At 59.2% G+C, this 26,390-nt stretch overlaps 1 protein-coding gene across 4 annotated transcripts; it reads right to left on the bottom strand.

Moving 5' to 3' along the window:
- Positions 1–226: 226 nt before the first annotated feature.
- Positions 227–26,141, bottom strand: L1CAM (L1 cell adhesion molecule). Of its 4 annotated transcripts, XM_023753001.1 has the most exons (28): positions 26,065–26,141; positions 16,580–16,764; positions 12,663–12,768; positions 11,998–12,200; positions 11,047–11,169; positions 10,773–10,943; positions 10,421–10,532; positions 10,115–10,299; positions 9,620–9,751; positions 9,361–9,507; positions 8,760–8,871; positions 8,475–8,641; positions 8,216–8,372; positions 7,894–8,018; positions 7,617–7,727; positions 7,179–7,376; positions 6,629–6,699; positions 6,224–6,446; positions 4,969–5,084; positions 4,561–4,765; positions 4,343–4,465; positions 4,054–4,227; positions 3,835–3,954; positions 3,560–3,712; positions 2,724–2,858; positions 2,351–2,423; positions 2,236–2,247; positions 227–1,663 (listed from the first exon to the last, which is right to left on the bottom strand). In XM_023753001.1, exons 2-28 carry the CDS (start codon positions 16,653–16,655, stop codon positions 1,435–1,437), a joined length of 3,759 nt encoding a protein of 1,252 aa, XP_023608769.1. In that variant the 5' UTR covers positions 16,656–16,764; positions 26,065–26,141; the 3' UTR covers positions 227–1,434. The 4 variants fall into 4 exon arrangements, with proteins under 4 accessions (XP_023608769.1, XP_023608770.1, XP_023608771.1 ...); XM_023753002.1 differs by lacking the exon at positions 2,236–2,247; XM_023753003.1 differs by lacking the exon at positions 2,724–2,858.
- Between the last annotated feature and the right edge of the window lie 249 nt (positions 26,142–26,390).

The raw sequence follows: 26,390 nt of genomic DNA, 5'->3' as shown, positions 1-26,390 counted from the left end.
ACCAAGGGCGGGCACTCACAGGTTGGCTATGTCACATTAGACAAGGAAGAGGCTCCTGAGACCTGGCCCCACTCTGCTCCCTCCCCTGCCCCGCTGTAAGAATGAGGGGTCCAATGGTGGGGGTAGCCCAGAGCTGCCTCCGAGGCCCACCAGGGGCAAGAGGGGCAGGCAGCAAGGCCTGGAAGGGCAGGCAGGGAAGTTGTGCTCGGCAAAATGACAACAGTTCCTCTTCGTTTCCAGGTTTTTATTTGCCTGTTATAATTCTGATATTTATATACATATATATATAGACTTTTTTGTACTGGGCTTATCAACAGACCAAGCAAAGGCAGACAGGGAGATGGGGCTGCCGGCAGGAGCACAGCAGAGCTGGGAGAACCCATCTTTCCTGTTTGTTGGCTGTTTGAATTTTTCCTGGGATGGGATCAAAGCTAATTGCTAGAAAACCTAGAAACCACCTAGAGACTCAGACATCTGCCTACACACTAGTGGCATATGGGGAAAGGGCAAGGCTAGGAATTTTCAAAGTCACGGTGTATTTACATTCCCAAGGTGGGCAGAGGGAAAGGCCGAGGGGGGAAAGTGTTCAGACTGGGGGTGCGGGGCTGCTAAGGGGTCCTAGAGTGTGGTAGCGGCTGGGAGAGGCGGGGGCCACGGGGAGTGGGGAGGAGCTGTACCCGCCCCGCACCCTGGCAGTGATGGAGGCCACTTGGATGTTGTCTGGTGGGTACCGAAGGCAGCGTGTGTAATGGAGCTCCTGAAAGCCAGCCGCAGGGTGGGGTGGGCGGCGGGAGGAGGGTGATACTGGCGCGTGGGGACTCTGGGCCCCCCTGATGGCCTCCTCTGCACCCAGAACCAGTTTACCCAGCCCCCACCCTGGTTGGAGCAGAGATGGCAAAGAAAAGGGAGCAGATGGTGGGGACACCGAATTCCATCCTCAGTCCCAGCCAAGCTGGCCAAGGAGTGGCTGGGGATGAGTGTCAATCGTGGTCCTGAGGAGGTCCCACCAGGCAGCATCTGGGAGACCCCTCCGGGACCGTCCCCGCTTCCCCTCCCGGGCCAGCTCAGCCTCCGTCTGCCCAAGGCTGGCGAGGCAGCACCTGAAGGCTCCTGACGTGCGAGTGATCAGCCGGCCCCCCGAGCTGGAGCAAAGCAGTGTGTGTCCAGCAAGGAGTGCAGCTGGGTTTTGGCAATAAAGTGGGGTGCGGGTAATCAAAAGGGGGTCAGGCAGTGAACTCCTCTCTCCTGCTCCCAACTCAAGCCTCCCACAGGCTCAGGGCCAGAGAGTGGGGCGAGGCCTGGTGGAGACAGGGAGGGGCCTCGGTCCAGAGGTCAGGGACCCAGAACGGGCATCGGGCCGGGGGTCTTGGCCTCCGACTCCCCTGCGGCCCGGCCCTGGGCTGCACCCCACCTGCCTCGCCGGGCTGGACCCCACTACTCCAGGGTCCCTGTGGGGTTGATGGGGGAGGCAGCCCCCGAGCTGTCATTGCCTCCTGCTGCCTCCTTCTCCTTCTTGCCGCTGTACTGGCCAATGAAGGAGCCGTCCTCGTTGAACTGGACATCCACGCTGCCCCCATAGTCAGCCAGGCTGTCATCACTGCCCAGGGTCTTGATGTTTCCATTGAGGGATGGCTGGCTGCTGAAGGCCTTCTCCTCGTTGTCGCTGCAGGGGCAGAGGGCAGTGGGGGAGGGGGGGAGTGGGAGGCTGCCCAGGCGGGCCCGGCAGGTGCTGGCCTGAAGGAGGAGGCCTGGCTGGGAGGCCTGGTGGGGCCCCAGTGGCCCAGGCTCTGTCTGCCTTCCATTTGCTCTGAATGCAATGGGGACAGGTTCGCATCCTTGACATACATCCATGAGGGCTAGTGGCATGCACACCCGCAGAAGGGCAAGGCGTGAGATACCCGGAATCCTGGCAGATGCGTTTAGCCTGAGGGCTCATGGGGCCTGGCTCCTTGTCTGTAGATGAGCCAGACCCCTAGGCAGCTGTCAGCCCTTGCAGAGCCCAGAGTGAGGGAGCTGGGAAGGTGACGGCCAGGCCTGGAAGCTGGGTGTCAGTGTGTGGAAGAGGAGCTGGAGGGGTTGGCTTGTCCCTGAAGCAGGGAGCTGCCAGGTCAGAGGCTGGGGGAGCTCAGAGCCTGGCAGACAGGGCCCCGGCTCTTCTCAGCACATACTGTCCCGGGGGGGGGGGGGTCCCTGCCATCAGGGTCTGACAGTATCTTCCCACCACCCCTGCCTTACCTCTCCAGGGACCTGATGTCACCCAGCAGCACAGAGAAGAGAGAGAGACAGCGTCAGATACGAAAGCGAGGGCGGTGCTGGGCAGCTGGCCGGCAGTGCTCCCACCCCAGCTCACCTGTACTCGCCGAAGGTCTCGTCCTTCATCGGCCGGGCCTCAGAGTCCACCTGGGTGTCCTCCTTGTCTTTTACTGAAGACACAGAGAGGAGCTGACTGCTTCTCCGGCCCAGCCTCTCCCTGGACAATGGGCCCCACCCCCAAGCAGGAGACACAGGCCAGGCCCCCCCTCTGTGCTCTGAGCGCCCCCAGCACTGTCTCAGCAGCTCTCAGAAGCCAGGAAACTTTTAAGGGTGTACCTGTCACCCTACACGGCTGCCATTTGCTCTGGGCCCCTGCCTGCCCCCCAACATGCCCATGCCGTCCTGCCAGGGGCTCAGGGACCCAGGGGGACTTGTGAAAGGGACACAGGGTGGCCCAGGGTCAGGGTTACCTGAGTACTTGCCACCCTTGCTGCGCTTGATAAAGCAGAGGATGAGCAAGATGAGGAGCAAGAGGATGATGGCGCTGACGAAACCGATGAACCAGCCCTCAGTGGTAAAGCCGGGGGGAGGGAGTCTCACTCGGCCTGAGGGGGAGGGTCCGGTCCGGTGAGGGTCCGGGTGAGACAGAGCCCCCGGGTGCTGCAGCCCCGCAGCCCAAGCCAATGCTCCCAGGTTCATGGCCTTGTGTGCGGGCCTCACTATTGTCACAACCCTCTGCCCTCAAGGAATGGGTAGGGGCAGCAGCAGGCCTGGCCCACAGACACCAGAGGACCAGCTGGGGGCTGAGGGCCCTACAGCTCCTAGCCTGTAATTTATTGATTTCAGAGAGGAAGGGAGAGAGGGATAGACACATCAACATCAATGATGAGAGAGAATCATGGATCGGCTGCCTCCTGCACGCCCCACACTGGGGATGGAGCCTGCAACCCAGGCACATGCCCTGACCGGGAATCGAACCGTGACCTCCTGCTTCATAGGTCGACGCTCAACCACTGAGCCACACCGGCCAGACGAGGGGTGCGTGTAATTGACGCGAGAGGGGGCACTCTCTGGAGAGCAGGGGGCAGGGAGGAAAACCTTCTGAGAAAATGACTGCCTTAGAAACAGTTAAAACAGAAGGATACTAAAATGGGCTGTTTCAGAGGCCTGGACTTCTCCATCATGGGCCAAGGGGCACCCAGATTCTGGGAGGAGAGAGGAGCCCATAGGGCCTAAGGTGGTGGTGGCTGAGCTGGGGACAGAGGGCAGCTAACTGTGTGGTGCCCCGAGCTCCCTGGGGCCTCACCAGTGCCGTTGGTCGTCACAAATGTTTCGTGCAAGAGCACCGCCTCCTTGAGCAGTTGGATCTGGTAGTTAGTACCCGGCTGCAAGTCCCACTGTGTGTAGGACCTCTGGTTGTAGCTGACATACTGCGGCGGGATAGCATCCATTTTCTCATCTGCAGGAGCGAGAGGGCAGCAGGGATGCGTGGGAGTCCCGGGCAGCACCTTGCTCCACACCATCCCCAGCCCCTCTGGGCCCAGAGCTCCTTCTCCCCCCAGAGGCCTCATGCGTGCTCACCACTCAGGGGTTTGAACAAGATCTGGAACCCGAAGTTGCACTGGCCCTCCTTGGGGACCCAGGAGACCACGCTGTAATTCTCGCCGACTGTGGTCGAGACGTCACCAAAATCTGAGGTCCCTGGGGGAGCGAGAGGAGGGTGTGGGACCTCGAGGCAGCTCAAGGTCCGCCCTCCTGGGCCTGGCTGCCTGACAGGGCCTCCTCAGCCCTCCGCCTTACCAGTTAAGGTCTTGGTGCCTCCTTCCCGTGTAATGGCCTCGCCAGGGCCCTGCTTCGTGGTGGCCTGCAGCTGGAAGCGGTACTGCAGGTGCGGGCTAAGGTTGGTCAGGTTGTACGACCGCAGCTCGGGGTCCGAGAGGTTGAAGGACAATTGCTCCTCGCCCCCGTCACCCACTGCAAGGATAGGCGGGGAGGGAGTGAGCCCTGGCAGACAGCCCTACCCACACCCCAGTTCCCCTCCAGCTCCCGCTCAGGCTGGGCTGGGCCTCTGAGCCCCCGACATCCATACGTGGCAGGCAGGACAGCACGTAGCCAGTGAGCACGCCGTTGTGGCTGAACGGAGGCTGCCAGTGCAGCAAGAGGCTGGTGTCGGACTGGCACTCCAGGTGCAATGCCTCCGGGGGGCCGGGCACTGCAGGGCACAGAGACGAGCAGCAGGTCCTCGCCCAGGCTCGCCCTGGGACAGCGAGGAGGGGCCGGGACAGGGGCACGGAGTGCAAACCTCACCTCCCTCTGGGGTGCTGAAGGTTGTCTTGCTGGGGGGCCCCAAGCCCCGGCTGTTAAAAGCCCGCAACTCCAGGTGATAGGAGCTGTAGGGCCGCAGGCCATCCAGGACGGTGCTGGTGGTGTTGGCGGGTACCACCACCACGTGGCTTTCGGGGATGTGCCGCTTGCTGTGCCTCCTCGGACTGCCCTCCCACGAGTATGTCAACTGTAGGCGGACAGGAGATCCCACAGTGACCCCCGGGTAACATGCTACCCACTGCCCTCAACGGGGACCCTTTCCTCACAACCCAAGGGCTTCCAGAAGAGCAGCTGGCAGGTGGCAGGGGCCCCCTCCAATCTTCTCTCACTCTTGGTGGCCTCACCCCTCACCCCAGGGATCGCCCCACCTCCCACACCTCGGACCCTTACATTGTATCCGCGGAGGTGGCCCTTGACCTGGGCTGGATCCACAGGCCACCACTTGACCAGCACGGTGCTCGCGTTGAGAATTTTGATGTCTTCCAGCTTAGGTTTTGCCTGGGGATCTGGAAGCAGCCAGTAACATGGATGAGGGCCTGTGGCATCCTGAGGCCAGTCCAGAACCCTCCCTCGGGGTGGGGGGTGGGGATGGATTTGGAAGCTCTATGGGGGGCAGGCAGTTGAGGGGCAGCAGGGGTCTGTCTCTCTCTGCAGACTGTTTATTAGTTGAAAACAGTAACTACACGGAGGAGTAACCAGAGAAGATCTTGACTGGATGATCAAAGCGAACATCTCATGTTTCAATTCAAGGGAAGGAAAGCAGCAGGACCCCGTGTGGGATCCTAGACTGCACCCTGGACTGGACCCTGGACTGGATCCTGACTGAACCCTGGACTGGATGCTGACTGGACCCTGGACTAGATCCTGACTAGACCCTTGACTGGATCCTGGACTGGACCCTGGACTGGATTCTAACTGGACCCTGGACTGGATGCTGACTGGACCCTGGACTGGACCTTGGACTGGATCCTGACTGCACCCTGGAATGGACCCTGGACTGGATGCTGACTGGACCCTGGACTGGATGCTGACTGGACCCTGACTAGACCCTGGACTGGATCCTGGACTGGACCCTGGACTGGATGCTGACTGGACCCTGGACTGGATGCTGACTGGACCCTGGACTGGATCCTGACTGGACCCTGGACTGGATGCTGACTGGACCCTGACTAGACCCTGGACTGGATCCTGGACTGGACCCTGGACTGGATGCTGACTGGACCCTGGACTGGATCCTGACTGGACCCTGGACTGGATCCTAACTGGACCCTGGACTGGATGCTGACTGGACCCTGGACTGGATGCTGACTAGACCCTGGACTGGATCCTGGACTGGACCCTGGACTGGACCCTGACTAGAGCCTGGACTAGATCCTGGACTGGACCCTGGAGTGGACCCTGGACTACACCCTGGACTGGACCCTGGGCTGGGGGAAAGACAGCACTGACTAGTACAACTGGAATATTGACTGCCAACTAGAGAAATGTATTGTGTCGATGGTAAATCTCTGGACTTTCGCAATGGCACTTTGGTTACGTAAGACAATAGAATATTCTTACTCCTATGAAATGCGCTATTGAGAGGTAGGGGCTGGGAGGGGAATGGGCTGTGAAGGCACATGCGGGCTCCACACCCGCTACTCACAGTCTTCCCCAGAGTAGCCAATGGTGACCTGGGGCTCGGGGCCCTTGCCCTGGCTGTTGATCGTCTGGACCTTGATCTCATAGGGCACAAAGGTGGAGGTGTTGGACACCACCAAGAAGGGGTCGCTCACGATCTGTTCCTGCCAGGCCCCTCGCGTCCCCTGAGGGCGCCACTGGACACGGTACTGAACCTGGGGGGCGTTCCAGTCCATCCACTTGAGTGGCTGTAGGGGGCGAGCAGAACAGGAGCTGGTCAGCCAAGAGCAGTCCCCTCCTGTGACACACCCTCACCTGTGACCCAGCCTCACATCCCATCATCCTCTGGTCCTTAGCACAGCCAGGGGATCGGCAAACATGTGGGTCCTGGCATGATGTCCCGGGGCGAGCTCAGCCCAGGCCCCCTCACCTTCCAAGTGATGACCATATTGTTGGTCTCGTTCCCTTCCCCCTTCACGTCCACGGGGTTCTTCTCTGGGGCTGGAAAGTAATGTGTTGTTAATACATCAATGCTGGGGCCCAGCTGACATGGCTCAGGGGTTGAGCATCGACCCAAGAACCAGGAAGTCACGGTTTGATTCTCTATCACGGCACATGCCCAGGTTGCAAGCTCGATCCCCAGTGTGGGTCATGCAGGAGGCAGCCGATCAATGATTCCTCTTTCATCATTGATGTTTCTATCTCTCTCTCCCTCTCCCTTCCTCTCTCTGAAATCAATAAGACATAGTTTTTAAAAAAGCTTTAAAAAAGACATCAATGCTGTGGGGTCCCTGCCGAGGCAGAGAAGGTCAGAGGACCAAGGAAGGAATGGCCCATTCTGGCCATTAGCCCTGAGGGAACCCCACCCCCCAGGTCCCTCTGAAAACCAGAAAGCAGAGGACTTGGGTACAATCCCCTCTGCGGGCCCTGCTTGCAGAGCCTGGGGACCCTGCATCTGAGACCCCTCCCAAGTGGCTCACCTGCCTCGGGTGTGACCACAGTCTCAGAGGCCGGGCTGGGCTCCCCAGGGCCATATTTGTTGATGGCGGTAACTCTAAAGGTGTAGTGGACATAGGGTGACAACTTGAGGGTGGTGGAGGTCTGGTTTCCAGGCACCTTGCCCAGACTGTACCATTTCTCAGGAGCCATCTCCTTGTCTTCAAATTCAATGTCATACTCTGCAAAAAGGAGTGAATCGCAGTAGAGTTATCAGCGTGTGGCATGGGGACGGGTAATGGGGGTCCAAGTCTGGCTTGGGCCGAGGGAGGGAGTGCCCAAGGCCACTGGCATTCTGGGACTTGCATGAGGAACCCTGAGCCCCAGTGAGGTGCAGTCATGGAGCCAGGGCCCCGGGAGGAGGGAGGGCTAGCGGGGGTGGCAGTGGGGGAGGTGAGTGGCATCATGCTCGGGCCTCTTACTCTCAATGGGGGCGTTGTGGTCGTCAGCGGGGCTCCAGGACAGGCGCACCTGGCTTTGCTTCAGCAGGTGACGATCGGACAGCTCCAGCTGTGGCACCGGCCCGGGGCTCCCTGAGGGCCACGGAGGGTGGGTTTTCCGGCCCATGCTCGAGCCCAAAGATCAGACCCCCAGCTCAAAAGGGCCCTGTCATGTGAACCTGGGCCCCTGTGCTCCAAGGCCTGGTGCCCCCCAGGCCTTCAGGCCACAAGCCTGCTGCCCGCTCCCCCCAGGACTCACCCACCACCTGGAGCTCCGCCCTGCTTTCCACCACATCCAGCTTCGTGCTGGCCACGCAGCTGTAGTTGCCCTGGTCGCTGTAGTCCAGGCTGTGGATGACCAGGTGCCCGTCCTCTATGAAGTACCTGGGAAGGTGAGGGAGGGATGCTTGTCCTTATGCTCCCAATGGACCCACCCCTCTCTCTACCATCTGTGCTCTGCTCCCTTCCTCCCCCCTCCTGCCAGAACCTTCTCCCTCAAAGTAGGGGTGCTCCCCCCCTGGATGAAGCCAGGTCTGGACATTCTGCTTTTCCCACACTGCCCCCTTCCACTGGGCCCGCACTTGTCACTGTCCCCAGGCTCCTGGAGGCTGCGACCATCTCTACGCCAGGTGATGCTCTGCTGCAAGGAGGGGTCAAAGGTGGCCTGGCAGGTGAATGTCACCCTGGAGCCTTTCTTCTTGATTGTGCTCTGGGGCCCCTGTGTGATCCGAGTGGCATCTGAAGGCAATGATGGGAAGGGAGGGTCACTCTGGTGTCCTCCAGAGTCCCTGACCATCCCTCCTGGAGGTGCTAAACACATGGGGAGGGGGGTCACCTGACCTTTGACCTGCAGGTTCGCCACGATGGTTACATTGTTTTGGTCATTGGCAGCCTGGCAGAAATAGTGTCCTGTGTCGTTGGCCTGGAGGTCTCGAATGCCCAGGGTCCCATTGGTGTAGGGGAAGAAGCGCTCGTCTTGTAGCACCGTCTTTCCTTCCTTGTCCAGCCTGGCACAAGCCGGGGGTGGGGGACCTGGCTCAGACCCCAGCCATGCGCTCCCTGCCCTCCCTGTCTCCCTAGGCCAGAAGATGGCTCAGACCACCCCTGCCGAGTGGGAGCACTTACCACTGGACGCTGGGCACAGGGGCTCCAAAGACCTTGCACAGAAGGTAGGCAGTGCTGCCCTCGACTGCCAAGTAGGTCTCATTGTCTGGGGTCAGGATCTTGGCTGGCAGCTCTGGGAGACAGTGCGGGGGTGGTGGTGGGGGCAGATTCAGGGCTCCGCAGGGGAGCTCTACCCATCAGGCTTCCCTGTGCCCAGCTCAGGCCCCCACCAGGCTGAGCCTCTCTTGGCCTTAGATGTGTCTCCCTATCCTAGCCGCCCAAGTTTTACCAATCATTCGAGCCCCCACTGACAGTCCACCCCTTCCTGGCCTAGCCCCCATCTTCCCTGAGGCTCCAGGAGAGGAGCCACCATGCTGGCCTTGGGCATGTCCTGGCCAGGGTGACATGGGATGAGCCAGAACGCTCTCTGAGGCTGCTTCCTCAGTCTCCCTGCCCTGCTGTTGTGAGGATAAGCGAGAGATGGGCTGAAGGGCCCCAAGAGAAGGAAGGCAGCGGTGGTACACAAACCAGCTGCTGGCTGTCAGCTGGTGGGCTACAGGGACAGACTGGCAGTTGTGAGGCACAGAGGAGAGGGGAGGGGGCCTAGCTTGCTGGCACTCACGGACAACATAGATGTACGCATTGGCCAGCAGGAGCCCGTGCCGGTTGCGGGCCTCGCACTGGGTCACCATCGTGTCGCTGGGCTGCACGTTGCTCAGGATCAGGGCTCCATGCTGGATCCGGTACTTCTGGTCCTTGGCCAGCAGTTCTGTGCGTGCGGCAGGTGGGTCCACAGGCCAGGGCAGGGCAGTGAGCCACGCTGAGTCCCCTCCCCTCCCTCCTCTTCCTCCCCCATCCCCTAGGGCTCCCCATGCTCTCACCCTCCACGGGGATGCCGTTGATTCTCCAGGTGACCTCTGGTTCGGGCCTACCCTGCACTTGGCAGTCCAGGCGGGCAGTCTCCCCTGGCCCATACAAACGGCTCTGGGGCTTATGCAGCCAGTATGGGGCAGCTGCAGAGAAGGGGAGAGCCGCCCTGAGCCCGCAGCCTCAGCCAGCTCTCCCAATGCCTCCCCCCCACCCCCCTCCGTGACAGTGACATCACAAACTTCGGTCCCCAGAGGTCATTCTTTATTTTTCTTTCAAAATTTTCTGATTCTTTCTTTTTGAAATTGATGAGAGAGAGAGAGAGAGAGATGTTGTTCTACCTATTTTATGCATTCATTGTTGATTCTTATATGTGCCCTGATCAGGGATTGAACCCGCAACCTTGGCATAACAGGACGATGCTCTAACCAGCTGAGCTACCTCAATGGAGCCCCATTCTTGGGAGCCTTGCAACCGGGCAGGGGTTAAGCCTCGCAGAGGCACCATACCTTCCACGGTGACGTAGTAGGCATGCCGGTCACTGCCTAGGGAGTTCTCAGCCACGCAACGGTACTCGCCATCGTCCTCCTCGCCCACGTTCAGCAGGTGCAGAGTCTTGTTGTGGTTCTGGTAGGTGACTCGGTCGGCTGGCATGGGGCCACTTGGACGCAGCCACTTGATGGTGGGCGTGGGGCTGCCCAGGGCACAGTGCAGGGAGGCCAAGGAGGAGAGTGGAGGGGAGAGAGGACAGGGCTGCTGAGCCCCGCGCCTCAGCAGAGACCCTGCCCAACCCCACCCCGGGCTCCTAGACTCACAAGCCCTCGGCGATGCACTCCAGGACCAGTGGCTGCCCCTGCAAGGCCACCAGGTGGCTGCTGGCATTGGTAGGGAAGAGCAGGCGCGGCTTCCTGTCGATCATGCTGTTGGCTGTGAGGAAGGAGCAAGGGAGTGGGTGACTCTGGACACCGGGACGAGCCCCTGGGATCTGTTTCATTCTCTGCTGAAGGGAGACCCTTTCTCTGCTCTTGCCACCCAGGAAGGGGTCTGGGGAGGGTTGAGGTGGAGCCAAGCTGTCCTCGAGGAAGATTGAGGTCTTCCGATCTAGCAAATGGGCCAGGCCTGAGGGTCACAGAGGAGTGCGGGCATGTCAGATCATTTGGGACTCACTGGCTTTGACCCGGAGGTCAATGGGTTCCTTTTGAATGATTGTCCGAGTGCCAGGGAAGTGGGCATGGCAGATGTAGTCTGAGTGGTTGTCCGAGGTGAGCACGTTGGCGAAGTAGAGGTTGCCATTCTGGCCCATTGTCACCCTCTCATCCTGTTTGATGTGCATGATCTCTGCGGGGGTGGGGGTCGAGGAGGCAGAGGTCAGGACCTCCGTCCAGGAAGACGTGACCACTGGCACGCCCACCCCAGGCGGCTGCCCTTCGTGGGCACCCACTGCTGTTCATCCAGTAGATCCGCAGAGGCTCTGCACTGGGTGGAGGGTGGCAAGGCAGAATCACCGACTCCCCTTCCTCTACCTCGACAGGTTTCACCGTCTCCTTTGGCCACTTGGGAGCACCTAGAAGGGACAGAGAGGCCGGCACGATGAGTCCCCACTCTCCTCCTGGTCAAGGCAGGTCAGGGTGGAGGAAAGGCGGAGGGAAGGCTGAGGGTGTGAGAGGGCCAGACCATGAGCAAGGTCACATAAAAGGAGGCAGAGACTTTGGGTCCTTTCTGGGCTCAGGGCTGAGACCGGCACTCCATGCAGGAGAGGATGGGCTGGCCAGATGGCTGTAAAGGGTTAACCCTCCACAATTCTCAGTTCCCACCCCCAGGACAGGACAAGGATGGGTGGGGGGAGCCTGAGGTGCAGCAGTGGGGGAGGGGAGCTGTGGAGGGATGCGGGAATCACAGACCCTTCCATCATCCTGACACAGAAACCATGGCAACGGTTCCCAAGGTAACCGGAGGGGCAGAGAGAGGAGAAGCCAGCTTGGGAGGCAGAAAGCTCAGGGAGGACGGAATGCAGAGGGAAAACCCCAGGGAAAGGGCGACACAGATAAAGGCAGAGCCAGAGAGGCCAGGTTGGAGGTGGGGAGAAGGAGCAGGGGAGAGGGAGGAGGGGAAGCAGAGGGAAGGAGACAGTGGTGAGGGAAGTGAGAGAGATGACCCAAGAGTGGTGGAGAAACAAATGGGACTGCAGACATGGAGAGGGGACAGAAGCTCAAGCCCAGGCAATGACTCAGACAGACAGGGCAGGCAGAGGGAGGGACAATGCAGGCAGAGCATCAACCCTCCACCCACCCAGCCAACAAGCCAACAAGCTCCCACACAAGGTCCCTGAGACTTGGTCAGGGACCCTGCCATGTGTCCCAGGCCTTTCCCCTGTCCCTGCAGTGCCTCGCACCCTCAGCCATGAGCTGGATCTCGTGGGACATGGCGGTGCCCAGGTCATTGCTGGCGAAGCAACGATAGGTGCCCTGGAACCTCTGGGCAAAGTTGCTGTTGTTGCCAGCGATGGTGAAGGAGCCCGAGTGGGGTGCCTGTTTCACCGTCACATCCAGTTCCTCGTTGGGATTGAAGTGGATGCCATCCCGGCTCCAGCGGAACCTGTAGACAGAAAAGGGCTCAGAGGACTGAGGCCCTGGAACCTATGTCAGGAGCTGGACTAGGCTGGAGGCAAGGGCAGTAGCAACCAGGAGCCCCTGGGATAGGCTGGGATGGGACCAGGACCAAGGGTGATATGGGAAATCTGGGGCTTTTTGGTTCAGAAGTTGGGAGGTCTGAGGACTAGAAGTTGAAGTCAGCCCAGCCAGCATGGCTCAGTGGTTGAGCGTCGACCTGTGAACCAGGTGGTCACAGTTCAATTCCAGGTCGGGACACATGCCCAGGTTGTGGGCTCAATCCCCAATGTGGGGTGGGGCGTGCAGGAGGCAGCCAATCAATGATTCTCTCTCACCATTCTCTCTCTCTCTCTCTCCATCTCTGAAATCAATAAAAATATTTTTTTTTAAAAAATCAGAAGTTGAGGTCAATGGTCAACAACAGGGCTCAGAGGTGAAGGTCACTCACATCACTTCGGGTTTGCCACTGGCCTCACACTTCAGGCTGATCTCGTCTGTGGGGAAGACAACCAGGCGCCGTGGAGACTGTTCTGTGATGACAGGTGGCTCCATCACTGGGGACAGGATGGGGACAGTGGTGGTAAGGATGACATCATGGCCTCAACCCCCATCCCATCACGAGAGAGGCAGGGTCTGGAGCCGCTAGAGGCCCCAGGGCCATGAGGGTGGGGGAAGAGTTAGGACAAGCTAGAGAGACCAAATAGCTTGGCCATAGGCTTGTGGGACATGAAAAAAGAGAAAGGGACACAGAACAAATATAGAAAGAGACAGAACAGAGAGAAAACAGCAACAAAGGTTACAAAGTAAGATGCCCCAAAGAGAGAGATGAAGCCAAAGAGAGTGGAAGAAACAGACAGAACAAAACCAAGGACACAGAAACCCAGAAGGGAAAACCCCTCACAGGGAGAGAGAGGATCAGAGAGAACAGAGCACCAGAAAAAAACGGCAAGAGTGATGGAGAAAAGCCAGGCCAGGGCAGTGACAGAACAAAGACAGCCGACACTGGTGAGAGACAAGGAGAGGGAGAGGCTGAGGTGGGCCTCCAGCCTGAGTCAGTGGGACAAGAACCCAAGGGCCAGAAAAGACAGCAACCAGCCTGGCCGGCGTGGCTCAGTGGTTGAGTATCAACCTATGAACCAGGAGGTCACGGTTTGATTCCTGGTCAGGGCACATGACCAGGTTGCAGCCTCCATCCCCAGTGAGGGGCGTGCAGGAGGCAGCCAATTGAGGTTTATCTCTCTCGTCATTGTTCCTATCTCTCTATCCCTCTCTCTTCCTCTCTGAAAATTGAAAAAAAAGGAAAAAAATATATATATATAAAAGACAGTAACCAGCACAGGGCACATGGCACACAGGGAGAGGAGGAGGGAGAGGGGGAGGGGGACATGCTGGCACCCCTCTTTCCCTCTCTCCCTGGCCTTCTGGCAAACACTCTCACCCTTCCCCAACTTACCGTGTTGTCCTTCATCTGAGAAATCCAGGCAGCAAGGGAGAAAGCGGAGAGAAATGCTGACACACAGTCCCAGCAGGGGGCCCGATGGCATGGGGAGAAATAAGCATGGGCAGACCCCCTGGGCAAGGGGAGGGTGGGAGAGGCAGCGTAACATGACGGAGGAGGCACATCCTGGGCTGGAGCTGTGGCACGTCAAGACCCAGGACAGGACAGAGCCAAGATCACTGCTTTAGGGGTGGGGCATTGCCCAGGCCTCAGTGCCAGAGGGCAGGGGGAGAGAAATCCGTGCCTTTAAAAGGAGTGCCCTTTGGATAAGATGCTTGCATCTGCCTGACAGGGCCTGCAGAACTGACTCCCACCCCACCCAGGATGCCTTGGGAGGCTGGGAGGCAGACAGCCCAGGGCCAATGCACCCTCCCCTGCTCCAGCCCACTTCCCTCCTAATCCAATTAGCAGGGCTCAGTGTTTTCAATTACCCAGGCCCAGCCTTCAGAGCCCAGCTTCCCCCTCCCTGCAAAGCCCTCCCAAAGGCCCTGCAGTTTCCATCTGAGTTTCTATCGCCTGCAGGGCTGACATAGCCCTCGTTTTCTCCCCTTCCTTCCTGCCAGTCTGCCACCAAGCTCCCTGACGCCGAGGCCAGAGTCGCTGCCCAGCTGCAGGACTCAGCCCAGCACTGGCCGGGGTGGCTGTGAAGAAGGAGGAGAGAGAGAGAGAGAGAGAGAGGGCAGGCAGGGCGGGGAAGGGAGCAGTTGGCTGCTTCTGAAAGCTTTGTGTCTGCAGAAGACCTCAGCGTGAGGGTCCCCAGGAGAGAGGAGGGGGCTCCCTGGGGACACTGCAGAGAGCCCTGAGCTGGGGAGGGGCAAGTGCAGGCAGCCCAAGAGCAAGAGACAATGACAGGGACTACAGGATAGGGAAAATGGACTGGGTGGGGAAAGCAGGAAGAAACAAAGGGGCCTGGTATGGCTGGGGAGCAAGCTTGGGCTGGAGGCCATATTATATCGAGGTTAATACCAAGTGCAGGCCAATGGCCAGGGCAGCCTCGGACCTGCCATGGTCTTTGGCCTACTTCTCTTTCCTTGCTCCTGCCTTTCTCCAAATTCTCCCTGCCTCTCCACACACAGATGCACCTGGCCAGATGGCCCAGCCCATGTGGTAGCAGGGTGGGCGGATACGCAGGGTAAGGCCTAAAAAGCAACTGAGAGGAGATGGAGAGGGAAGGAGGATGAGTATGTGTGTAAATGTGCAAAAGTGTGAGACCAGCACATGTGGATGCCCTGGGGTGTACTGCAGTATGTTTGTGTCCGCCAGTATATTTGTATAGGGGTGTGTCTTGCCGGAGTACATCTGAAGGCTGTGTGTGTGCATGCTTGCCTTCAGTGCACAATTTTGTGTTGTACGCCTGCCTCTGTGTCTGTGTGGATGACTGTTCCTTTGTGTCTAAACCCCTCATTTTTGTGTGTGTGCACATGTATGCAAGTCTGTGTGCCTCTTATGTGTCCTCTCGGGGTCTCTGCCCCTTCTGTATCTCTGTGCCTGGCTGGGTTCAGGTGGCTTGTCTGTGTCTGCCCATGTGTGAGTCCATGTGCATCTGTAGCTGGGGGAGTCTGCATAGGTGTGACTGCATGGACCTCCATGTGTGTATCTAAGGGGGCATCCCCAACCTTTGTTCTGCCAGCCCCCCCTCCACCTCCTCTAAACCCCTGCTGCTCCCCAATGCCAAGTGCCTTCTAAGCCCACCTCCTTTGGCCCCTGCCCCATTCCTGGAATGGACACTCTTTCTCACTCTTAGCTCCCAGCTCATCTCTCAGGGACACTGGCCTCCCCCAGATCCAGGTTCAGAGACAAAGGTGGCAAAGTAAAGGGCAAAGGGATTGGAGCTATGGAAGGAGCAGGCTCAAGATACACAAATGCTACCCTGTGAAATGCTCTTCACTGAAGCCCAAAAGCCACTTACAGCAGTGTTTACAACTCCTGCTCACACTCAGGAGAAAAAACCATCACAGTAACATACTCCCTCACACACAAACAGGGACTCACATGCAGCCCCACTCACACCCACACACAATTCACTACAATCAAATATTAACAGGCAAATACCTACAGACCTTCACATACCTGACCAATAAATAACAGTTCTGGGGACTCACAAGCTTACCCATATAGGAAATCAAAACCACACTCAGGAATCACACTCAAGAACCACACTTACTCAATCATAGCCACAGACATCCACACATACAAATATACAGCCTGTCCAACTCACAGGCATACAAAAATACTCATGTTCAGTCACAACCCTCTAGTTCCAATCCCAAACACCCCCGCACCTACCTGTGATCCCCCACAAATGTAATGTTCCAGCAGCCCCACCTCCCAGACCCACCAAATAACTATGCATTAAATCATTAGCACCAGAAGCCTGCTGGGCCTTTGCAAGGTGTCTTTTCCTGTCTCAGTTCATAGGGCTACATGGGTCCAAGATGAGAATCCCCAAATTAGAAGTGGGGTCAAGATTTGAATCCAGGCCTTTGCACAAGCTAGTTGAGACCCATTTTCCCACCCACCTGCCACACCCCTGGGGGAGGGGGATGTGGAGAGGTGGGGTGGATCCAGGGATGGCACAGAGGAGGCCCAGCGCCGAACTCTCTGTCCGTGGTGCTGAATTTTCCCCAGACCCGCCCGTGCCTCTGCTCCCTGTCCATGGTGCTGACACACCCTGTGCCTTCCATTCTGTTCTCTCCAAAGGTACCCAACGTCCTGGGTACCTCCTGCCCACTCCATGCCCAAGAAAGAAGGGATGAGGGGGTAAAGGGGTAAGGGTCCGGAACCGGGAGAAGGTGAGGAATTAGAAAATAAAGAGGAGTCAAGCGTGGTGGTGAAGGGAGGCGCCAAGGCTCCCTCTAGCTACTCACATTCATCAGGGATCTGGATGAACAGGCAGGGGCTGCAAAGGAGGAGAGGCCACAAGTACCGCAGCGCCACGGCCATCTTCCAGGCGGCGCCGGCGGTACGGCACAGCCGCCGGACTCGGTTCAGGCTCGGCCTGGTGGGAAGAGGGCTAGTGGACGGCTCGGGGCGGGAACTGGGGGTGGGGGCACTGGGAGAGGGGAGGATGGAAGGAAAGGTGGGGGAGGAGAGAAGAGAAAACGGATGGTTGTTAGTTACAAACATCTGGGCGAGCCAGGGCTCTTGGCCCCGCCCCTAGCCCCGCCCGCTGCCGATCGACTTCCCCCATCCCTCCCCACCCCCCCAACTTCGAAGAGACTAAGCACTGGCTGGGCCTCCAGGTTGCTTTTCATTCCCTGCTCCTCAGGCCCCCTCCCCGCTCCTATTTGCCTTTCCCATTAACTGCCTCTCCATCACCAACTTGTTGCCCCAATCAGCTCCCCTGGGCATGCCACAGGCTGCTCTGTGCATGTTGTTATCATGTATGACTTCATGTGCCAGGAAGCAGGTGCCCCTGGGCATGAGTGTGGGTGTGGATCTGCATGTAGCCAAATGTGCACATCAGTATTTATGTGGCTGTGTGTGTGCATGCAGAACATTTGTGTCTTTTCTGGGAGGGGGCTGCACTCAGGAGCATGTGCTTGTTTTCTTGTGTGTCTGTGCCTGTGGGGGATAAATTTTCATGTCTGCTATTTTTGTATGCACCCACAAGCACGGGTGCACACATATGTAGAGAAGAACTCTTGTTGCAGTCTCATTGGTATGGGTTTCAGAGCCTACTGATCACTGAATGCTGTTCTGGCCTGGGGGGCTTAGAAAGTGGAGACAGGGAAGGAAGGAAAGGGGCCCAAAGAAGCTGCATTGCACAGAATAGGTTGAGGGAAATGAACAAAGGGGGAAGAAAGCCTGACCTCAGGAAGTGACCGGAGGGAGGGAGGGGAGGAGGAAAGCACCTCTCCGCTGTCCCTCAGGCCCCCAGGGGGCAATAGAGGCGACTGTGGCCTCCCCACTTCCAGATGCTCCAAGCCAGGGTCAGGTCAGGGGTCAGGGAAAGCTCTGGGACAGTGCTTCTGACACCTCTTCAGTGCTTGGCAGGCCCAGCTTCTGAAGAGGAAACAGACTCCCAAGAAGACAGACCACTTTGACTCCAAACAGAAAAAGGTGTGAGAGAGGCAAGTGATGGAAGTGCAAGTGGGCAAGAGCAGGATGCTGGGCGGCTGAGAGGTTGGAGACTGGAGTCCGAATTCTGGATGCCTCGCCAAACCCATACCAGTTAGGACCTTACCAAGGGTGAGACCAAGCTTCATCCAGGATGCCAGAAGGGTAGGTGGGGAGACCTGGAATGCTGTGCTAAGATATCTAGACTTTGTCAGGAGGCTACCAGGAGCCACAAATTGGTTTTGTGTAAGGTGACCCACGAAGAGTAACAAATGCAACAGACTTTGGGGAATGGGCAAGGAAAATAGATGGCGGTGAATAGCAGTCAGCTTGGAGCTCTCAGACTCCCCCACCCAATGCTGCAGGGGGAGGGGGAGGGGGAGGCGGAGAAGCACCAGAGTGGGTCAATGAGGATGGGCTGAAGGCCAAGGGAATGACTTGGAGAGGAAGTGGCAAACACATAGCCAATTCCCAACTTGCAAGAGCTGAGCTGGGGCCCAGAAGGGAGGAGCAAGAGCAGACCTGATCCACCCCCTCCTTCCCCAAGAAAGCCAGTGCAAGCAGGGTGGGCCCCAGGCCTCAACTTCAAGGCCTGTAGGAAGCAGTAGGAGACTCAGATCAGAGGGCAGGCGATCAAACAGCAGCCTTGGGAGCTCTGAGCGCTCTGGTCTTAGGAGGGGGAGGGAAGGGAGAAGCGAGAAAAAACAATCAAAGAAGGACCTTCCTGCACTCGGTGGCCCAAGTGCTCCATTTGCTGGAATGACATTCCCCGTCATGCCAGCCCCTCCATTTGTCCTCCAAATCTAGGCTCCCACAATGGGCGTGGCATATATACCCCGGGCATATACACAGGGGAAATTCCATCCCCCCAAATCCCTGGCATGCCCCACAGTCTCACACCCAACCCCTTTTAGTCTCCTGGTATTTGCCAACCAACTCGCCACCTTCCCAGGCGCTCAGAGCCAGGCAGGAGCCAGGTTGAGGCTCCCTGACAGCTGGCAGCTCTCCCTCCTCTCCTCCCACTGCTGCTGGGTCTCTGATCTCTCACCATTCCTCTGGCAATTACAGAGCAAGCAGCTCAGGTTGTCAGCTCAGCGGGCCCCCCACCCCCCATCAGCACCTCCAGGGGCAGGGGAGGGGGGGAGTATTCCACAAGCTGGTGTACAGATGGAGCCAAGGCCATGTCTGTGAAGGTGGGGCAGACTGGGGAAGACTGAAGGGTGACAGACAGGGCGAGAAAGAGGCAGGAGGGAGCTGGAGAGGCTGAGATGTGGGGCTGGGGGAGGGAATGGAAGACAAAGACAGATGCTGGACCACCCCGGTTTCCAAGATGAAGAAATGGAGAAACAGAGACCCAGGCAGCAGGGAAAGGAAGAGGAGAGGGGAAAGGAGTACAAAGGGTGGGAGGCAGCTGCAGAAAGCACTGATGAGAAGTGGCCAGCAAGGAGTGAGAGGGGTGTGTGTGTATGTGTGTGTGTGCGTGTGTGTGTGTGTGTGTGTGTGTGTGTGTGTGTGTGTGTGAGAGAGAGAGAGAGAGAGAGAGAGAGAGAGAGAGAGAGAGAGAGAAAAAACAGGCTTAGTGGTCCAAGTCCTGGACCCTGGGGGATGCACCAGGCAAGGGGCGGGGAAGGAGGAGAGGAGATGAACCTGAGTCAGAGGAGGGGGCCTTTTGGGGCTGGGACGTCAGGCTGGACTGATGGGCAGGGTGGAGCAGAGAAGCTGTGAGCCAGCGTCAGAGACAAACAAAGCCCACAACGACAACAGAGACAGAGCAGCAGGTCCCGGCCACTTGTGACACTGGAGCAAGGGTGTGGTAGTAAGACGAGATGAATGAGCCACTGGCGGCCGGCACTCAGGGAGCAGGTGGGCCCCCTGAAGAGGGGGAGGAAGAAGCACCCGGAGGACCACAGTGGATTCTTCCGAGATTGTGGCTAAGGCAGAATGAGCAGCCACCTGGCTGGGGGTGGGGGGTGCCCAAGGAGTCCACAGGCACAACAGTGAGAGTCCGGATGTGCACCCGGATGTGCACCCACTGCATGTGCTGGGGGAGGGCACAACAAAGGCAGGCTGCTCCCCAGTGGGTCCAGCTGGGAACCCATCCTCCCCTGGGGCCTCACGCACCTCTCACAGGCAGGCAGAGGGAAAGGGTGTGGCAGGAACTGAAGTGGATGAGGTTGGCAAGGTCAGGCCCGCTGGAGCCTGCAGGGAGGGGCCCGGTCCCTGGCCATACCCTGGCCCCACGGGGCCTCTGGAACTGCTCTCCTCTGGCCTCTGTCCACTGGCTGGGGGAGACTTGCAAGGACATGGAGCCAGGCTGAGCCCTGGGGTGGCTTGCCCCCTGCACCCCGAGAACCTTTAAGGGTGCCCTGCATGCCTTGTCCTCTCTGCCCCTCCCATCTGATGGAAATGCACCTGCCCAAGGGATAAGTAGCACAAAGGTCCTCCAGCCCAGTGTCTGTTGAGAATGGCAGTGCCCCATGACCTGGCAGACCTGAATGGGGGCAGGGCTGGGGGCTCAGTGCCCCAGGTGTGTGAGACGGTCAAAGTGTGGGTATGACGCCTGCATATTTGTAGGTCTGGGGGGCCTGTGTGGTGACATGCATGCCTGGGTTGTCACCTCAACAGGACTGGAGGGGGCCTTGGAGCCTGTCGGCACGTACATGAGGGTGCGGGTGTCACCTACATCCCATGCACTGTGTTCCTTTAAGTCTCCTTCTCGCCCTCCCCCCCAGGCTGTGGCTGGCGGGTTTCCATGGAGATGGAGCCCAGCTCCCTCCGCTGGCAGAGATGGGGGAAGCCTAGAGGAAAGCTTACTGCAGCCTAATGGGTTATTTAGATAATATATAAAGGAGGCTGACGGGTGGGAGCCCCCGCAGGTTCCTGGGGGCCTGGAAGTCTTACAGAACGGCTGTTTCCTCTTCTGTGCCCCCGTCTCGCCCCTCCCGAAGGACACCCCCACCAGAGTACACCCTCAGCCCCTACAAGGCTGAGGTCTCCAAGGCAACCACAGCTTACCTGTAAAGGACCATTCTCCTTAAAGGATGAGGAAGGGGTGGGACAGAGCTTAACCCTTTGTGGAGGAGCAGAGAGAACAGTCTACACTGGGGGAGGAAGGCGGAATCTCACCATCAGTGGCAGGGACAGCTTTTCTCTATACCCCCTGCTCCCCACCCCCATGTCACAGTCAGCTGCCCCATTTTATTGAGTAAATTCATAGACAGCACTTACGACATGCCAGGGACTCTTACACACAGGGACACTTTCACACACATCGCTCATTTAACCCTTAAAATCGCCGTGTGGGACGGATGTGCTATCATCCCCATTTTACAGATGAGGAAACTGAGGCGCAGAGAACCAGAGTACCATGTCCAAGGTCACTGATGCTCAGCAGGGGTGGGGTTCTCGATGGGGCAGCGGCTTCCCCTGGGTGCCAGCTCATCTCTCAGGGCCTCGGCTTCCCAGCATGTGTTCCCAGGGGGCCAGGAGCCTGGAGGAGAATGGCCTCCAAGCCATCCTGCACCCTGGAGAAGGGCCTAATTTGCTAGGCAGATGGCAAGCAAATGTGGGAAGCCGGGAGGGAAATCTCAGGAGGAAGCCACGCGTAAGTAGGATGTGACCCTCGGCACCGAGCAGGAACCATCCCATCCCTCGGCCTTGGCTTTTACCTGACCGCCCATCCCAGGAGGCCGCCCGTCCACAAGAAGGCAAATTCCTTTCCCCTTTCAACTCAGGGCAGCCTGGGTTCCTTGGGCCCCTCCCGTTATCCAAAATGCTGGGTTGCTCTGGCCCCTTTCTTGACACCAAAGGTCCCAAGGCCTCCTCACAGAGGCTTTGACTACCAGTCAGGGCTTCGGGACAGCATTGACTCCCTGTGCAGAAGGGGAAACTGAGGCCCAGTGGAGTAGAGGCCAAGACTCTGGCCTCCCAGACTCCTAGAATGCCAGCAGTTCAGCCAAGTATCCCATGCGCAGTTGGGGAAACTGGCGCCCACAGACTAAGAGCTGCATCCCCACCCTCTCCAAGCCTTCTCTGGCTCTGGACTCTGAGCCAGACCAGAAACCCCCTGACCTGAGAAATGAACTTGGGCCTTGGGGACTAGGCCAGAGGGGGGATGTACATCCTGTTCCTATCATGGGCAGGGCCTGCCTCCAGGACTAGAGGGGAGAGAAGGCTGCAGAGCAGGCAGGCCATGTGGGAAGGTACTAAGCAAAATGGAGAGGCAAGGGGGGCCCAGCCGGCAGCAAGAGGCACCAGCCCGTGCCTCCTGCTCAGACCCACCAGCCCTGGGATGCCCTGGGGCGGGGGGGGGGGGAATCGGGTGCCTAGAAACGGCTCAGACACTGCCAGGCCCCTCCAGCCCCCTCAGGGCTCCCCACTCCCAATGGGTTAAAGGGCAGAGGGGGCACAGGAAGACTGGGGGCGGACAATGGAGCCTCTGTCGTCCCAGGCATTCCTAAGGCATGAAGGCAGGAGGCCAGGGGAGGGGCCAGAGGACACCCCAAACGGGAAACCCCACATCATGGCAGCCTCTGCAGCCACCATCATCAGGCCCGCCCCTTCCTAGCACAGGCCCAGTAGGGGCATCTGAGGGGACTCATGTGGGCAGAGGAGGATCTGTGTGCGCATGCTCTCTCTCACACGCATACACATACACACACACACACACACACACACGAATGCACACATGCAACCAGATATATGATCCCCACACATGCAAATAGGAATAAGCACACACTCACACGCCCAAAGCCACCCTCCTATACAAACCTCCAGCCCTGCTGCCCTGCCCCAGTGTGTCCGCCTCTGAATGTTTTAGCCCAGAGAGCTGAGGGGAGGAGGCTCCTTGGGACTCATAACCTCCCTTCAAGAGGAACAGCCCAGCAGGACTGCATGGCCGAGTGTGCAAAGCCCAGGACGCTCTTAGCCTCCTGCTCCACCCCTTCCAAGGCCAGCACGGCTGTCCTTACTGGGTTTAGGGCCAAAGATTGTCAGAACGGTGGCTGGGTGCTCCCTCCGTGGCTTCTGGAAAGACCAGCAGTCCAGACCCTGCCCCTGCCCCTGCCGAGGAACTCCCCCGCCCTCCAGGCTCCTCCCTCTCTGCAGCCTTTAGGAAGCCACAAAGATCCTGTTGATATCGGGGGAGAAAGCAGGCCGGCCCTGCTAACCTTCCCCCCCCTCCCCCACCCTCTGGGTGGAGGTGACCAGGTGCCTGCCCCTGTCCACCCTCCAGGTCAGACGAGGCCCCCAAGGGAGGTCTGAGCCCAACCTGAAGCCGTGGCTCAGAGTTCAGAGGGGCCAAGTTTAATCAAGAGCAAGACATGGAGAGGAGGTGAGGCAGGAGGGGAGAGGAACAGAGGGAGAAGCTAGACAAAAGGAGAAGCTGAGAGGTGGAACCCAGGGCACCTATGGGGGGGGGGCGGAGGAAGGCAGAGGCAAGTGGGGGGAGAAGGGAGTAGTGCACTCCCCACAGTGAAACTCCAACTGAGCTGGGAGGGGAAAGGTGATGTGGGGGGGGGAGTGGAAAGGTGGGTGACTGAGAGCTGGGGGGGGGGGAACAAAAAGGGGGGCCCAGGAATGGCCCAGGGCCCCACCCAGGGACCAAACCCCTCCTTCTCAATGAGGGGAGGAGGAGACAGGGCAAATGCAGCAGCCAGCTTTGGAACCCTAGAAGGGGGGATTCAGATACCTGGTCTCCCCCATTGTCTGAATCACAGGATAGGGCGGGGCCCCTGGGGCTCAGAAGGGGCCCTGTGGGCAGGGCAGTTTGCTGGGATGCCCATCTCTGCACAGGGACCCCACCTCTATTTCTTTCTTCTCCAGAGACAGGTTTCTTCCTAGGGTCAGGGCTCCCACACCCCTCCTGGCACCCCGAGCTGTTTCAACCTTTAGCCCAGGAAGGAGATCCAGAAAACGCTTCTATCACACCTTCGCCTTGGCTCTTCTGGAGGCTGGGCGGCTCTGCAAGAACACATGACCCTCGCTGCCCAGAAGAATGACCCAGAAGGACTTCTTTCCAGCTGTTGTCATTCAAAGTAGCAACAAGGACCAGTTTGCTTGAAAGGGACCTTAAAAGATTAAGGAGCCCGTGCCCTCTGTGATAGCCAAGAAGGCTGACACTCAAATGCCAGGAAGGGCCTGAGGATCTGGAGCCACTCGCCTGGGGAGTGGCAGGTATGGCCCAGGGGCCGCCTCCTCCACCCTCCCCAGCCAGTCTTGCCCAAGCACATGGCATGGAAGGCACCCTCCCCAGCGGCAGGAAGAGGCCGATGGGAGCGCAGCCTGGGTGCTCCTGTCTGCTGGAGCGGGCCCTTCCTTACTCCGCGCCTCCCTTTCCCCTTCAGATAGTCACAAAGAAAAAGGGAAAGCCAATTTGTGCCCCCCGAGGACGAAGACAGTGTCAGTCTGGTTCATTACTGGCTTTTCCCTGGGCAGCCGTGAGCCGGCCCAAGAGGGCACTTGGCAGTGAGCAGCCCAGCCCATGGGCCACTGAGTGGTCGGGCAGGGAGGAGCTCATTACTGCACAGGGAGGGGCCCGCCGCCTCAGGTTGCTGTGTGCCCACTCGGTGCTCTGCATGGGTCTGGCCACTGGTGGAGTAACCTCCCAGGAGCAGGTTGTAGCGAACCAAGGAGATGGAGGCTGGGGTGTGCCGAGCGGGTTTCTCTCTGGGTGATCAGATCCCCAGTGATTCTTAATTTCTTTTGTTCTTTTCTGTATAATTCAAGTGCACCACCACAACGAGATGTACCACCTTTGGGATCGCACACACACAGACAGAAATAAGTATGGAAAGAGACTAGGATGCAGCAGAGAAAAATGGCCAGGAGCTGAGGGTGCCAGCCCTGACCTGAGCTCCCCATGTGGTCACAAACACCTAAGAGCCCCGAAGGCTCAGGAGCCCAGGGGTGCACGTGCTGGCGCTGCACGGGCGCTTGTGCCAGGTGAGAGGCAGGCCCGGCTCAGTCCCATTGCCTACAGTCAGAAGCTGGCCAGAGGCGAGAGGCCCCAGGCAGGCCCCTGCCCCAGCCACCCGACAGGGGACAAGAAAGATGAGGCTCAGAGACACTTTATGAGAAGAAAGGCGGATTGGATTATTCACATGAGTCAGCAGAGATGGCACTGGGCTGCCCAGAAGCCCCTGCCTTCTGGGTGGAGTTAACTGGAAGGAGGGCACCTAGTGGAGGGGGATGCAAAGCCTCCCCTTCTTGAGGGGGCAGATGGCCCTAGGCCTGCCACCGAGTGATGGGCGGGGCTCCAGATATCCTGTAGGGGGCAGCAGGTTGTGCTAGGTGTTCCTTGCCATCCCTGCCAACCAAGAGACTCCCAAAATCTGCCTGAGGAAGGGGGTGATAGGAATTGTGGACCCTCCCATAACCAAACAGGGGCAGGAAGACTTTGCAACGGGCAAGAGAACTGCAGTGGGTAGGGATAGGGCCTGAGCCGAGCATCTCGCTTTCTAGAATCCCTGGCCTTGAGCCAGTGATGCCCTCCCTCCCACGCCTCTACCTGGTGGACCCACATCCTACAACCATGTGCACAGGCGCGCCGGTGGGCGCCCAGGCCCATCTCACAAGAGCCTTCAGAAACTGAGGCTCCAGGCGCACCCTGCGCCTCTGGGGAGGAGACCCCGATCCTGGTGCAGTCTCGGAGGGGAGTTCCCAGGAGTCCAGGCTGGGGTTTGGAAAGAAGAGTGAGAAGAACAAAGCCCCCCACCCCTACCTTGGGGCGGAGGGCCAGGCAGCGCCCAGCCCGGTTCCCTCCCCTCCCCCCATTGCAGGGGCAGCCTACCCCAACCTCCCCTCCCACCACGCTGGCCACCGAATTTTCAGTGGAACTGGGACCTCGACTGGGAAAGAGGGCCAGCCACGCCCAGGGCCACACCCCACGGCAGCCTATGGGGGGGGGGCGGTCATCAGGCCCCATCGTGCTCCCTTTCTCACACACGCACACACCCATAGGGACGTGCCAACTTCAGCCCCCACCTGCCTGCACAGACCTTGTCTGACTCCCCCCACCCACCCGGAATGTCCCTCCTCGGGTCCGCATTTTGGGCGCAACCCAGGTACCCCTCACCTGTCGGGCTCTGGCCCTGGTCCCCTTCCCTCGCCCCACTCCTGTCCGCACGGTCGAGCCGGGGGTGGGGGGGCACCTGGGTGGGGCTCCGGCCGCCCCACCCGTGACCGCGAGCCCAGCGGAGCGGCGCTCACGCTCTCGCCCCCGGGCAGGGCTGGGACCGGGGACCGGGGACGTTGCAGCCGCGGCCGGTCCCAAGGGCAGGCCTGCCCGCCTTACCTGCGCTACGGCCGCCACTCAGGCTGCCCGCCCAGCCTCCGCGCACGCCGGCCTCGGACCCGCCGCTCGAGTGCGTCTGCGAAGCCTGGAGATGCTGCGTCGGAGGCGGCAGTCGGGGGCGGGGCGGGGCGGGCGTGCTCGCGGGAGGAAGGGGAGGGGAGCGCAGGGGGGAGGGAGGGGGGGAGTGAGATCACCTCCCCCGCTGCCCGCTCCGCCCCCAGCGCCCTCGCCCCTCGTCCCGGAGGAGCCTGGCTGCGGAGCCTCGCGCGCCTGGGAACCCCTGCTGGCCCGTTCGGGGAGCTCAGTGGGACCGTTGCCCGCAGTCC

The sequence above is a fragment of the Myotis lucifugus genome, unplaced genomic scaffold (genome assembly GCF_000147115.1).
Source record: "Myotis lucifugus unplaced genomic scaffold, Myoluc2.0 scaffold_40, whole genome shotgun sequence".
Classification (NCBI taxonomy): domain Eukaryota; kingdom Metazoa; phylum Chordata; class Mammalia; order Chiroptera; family Vespertilionidae; genus Myotis; species Myotis lucifugus.
This window is presented reverse-complemented; position numbering and strand designations above follow the sequence as displayed.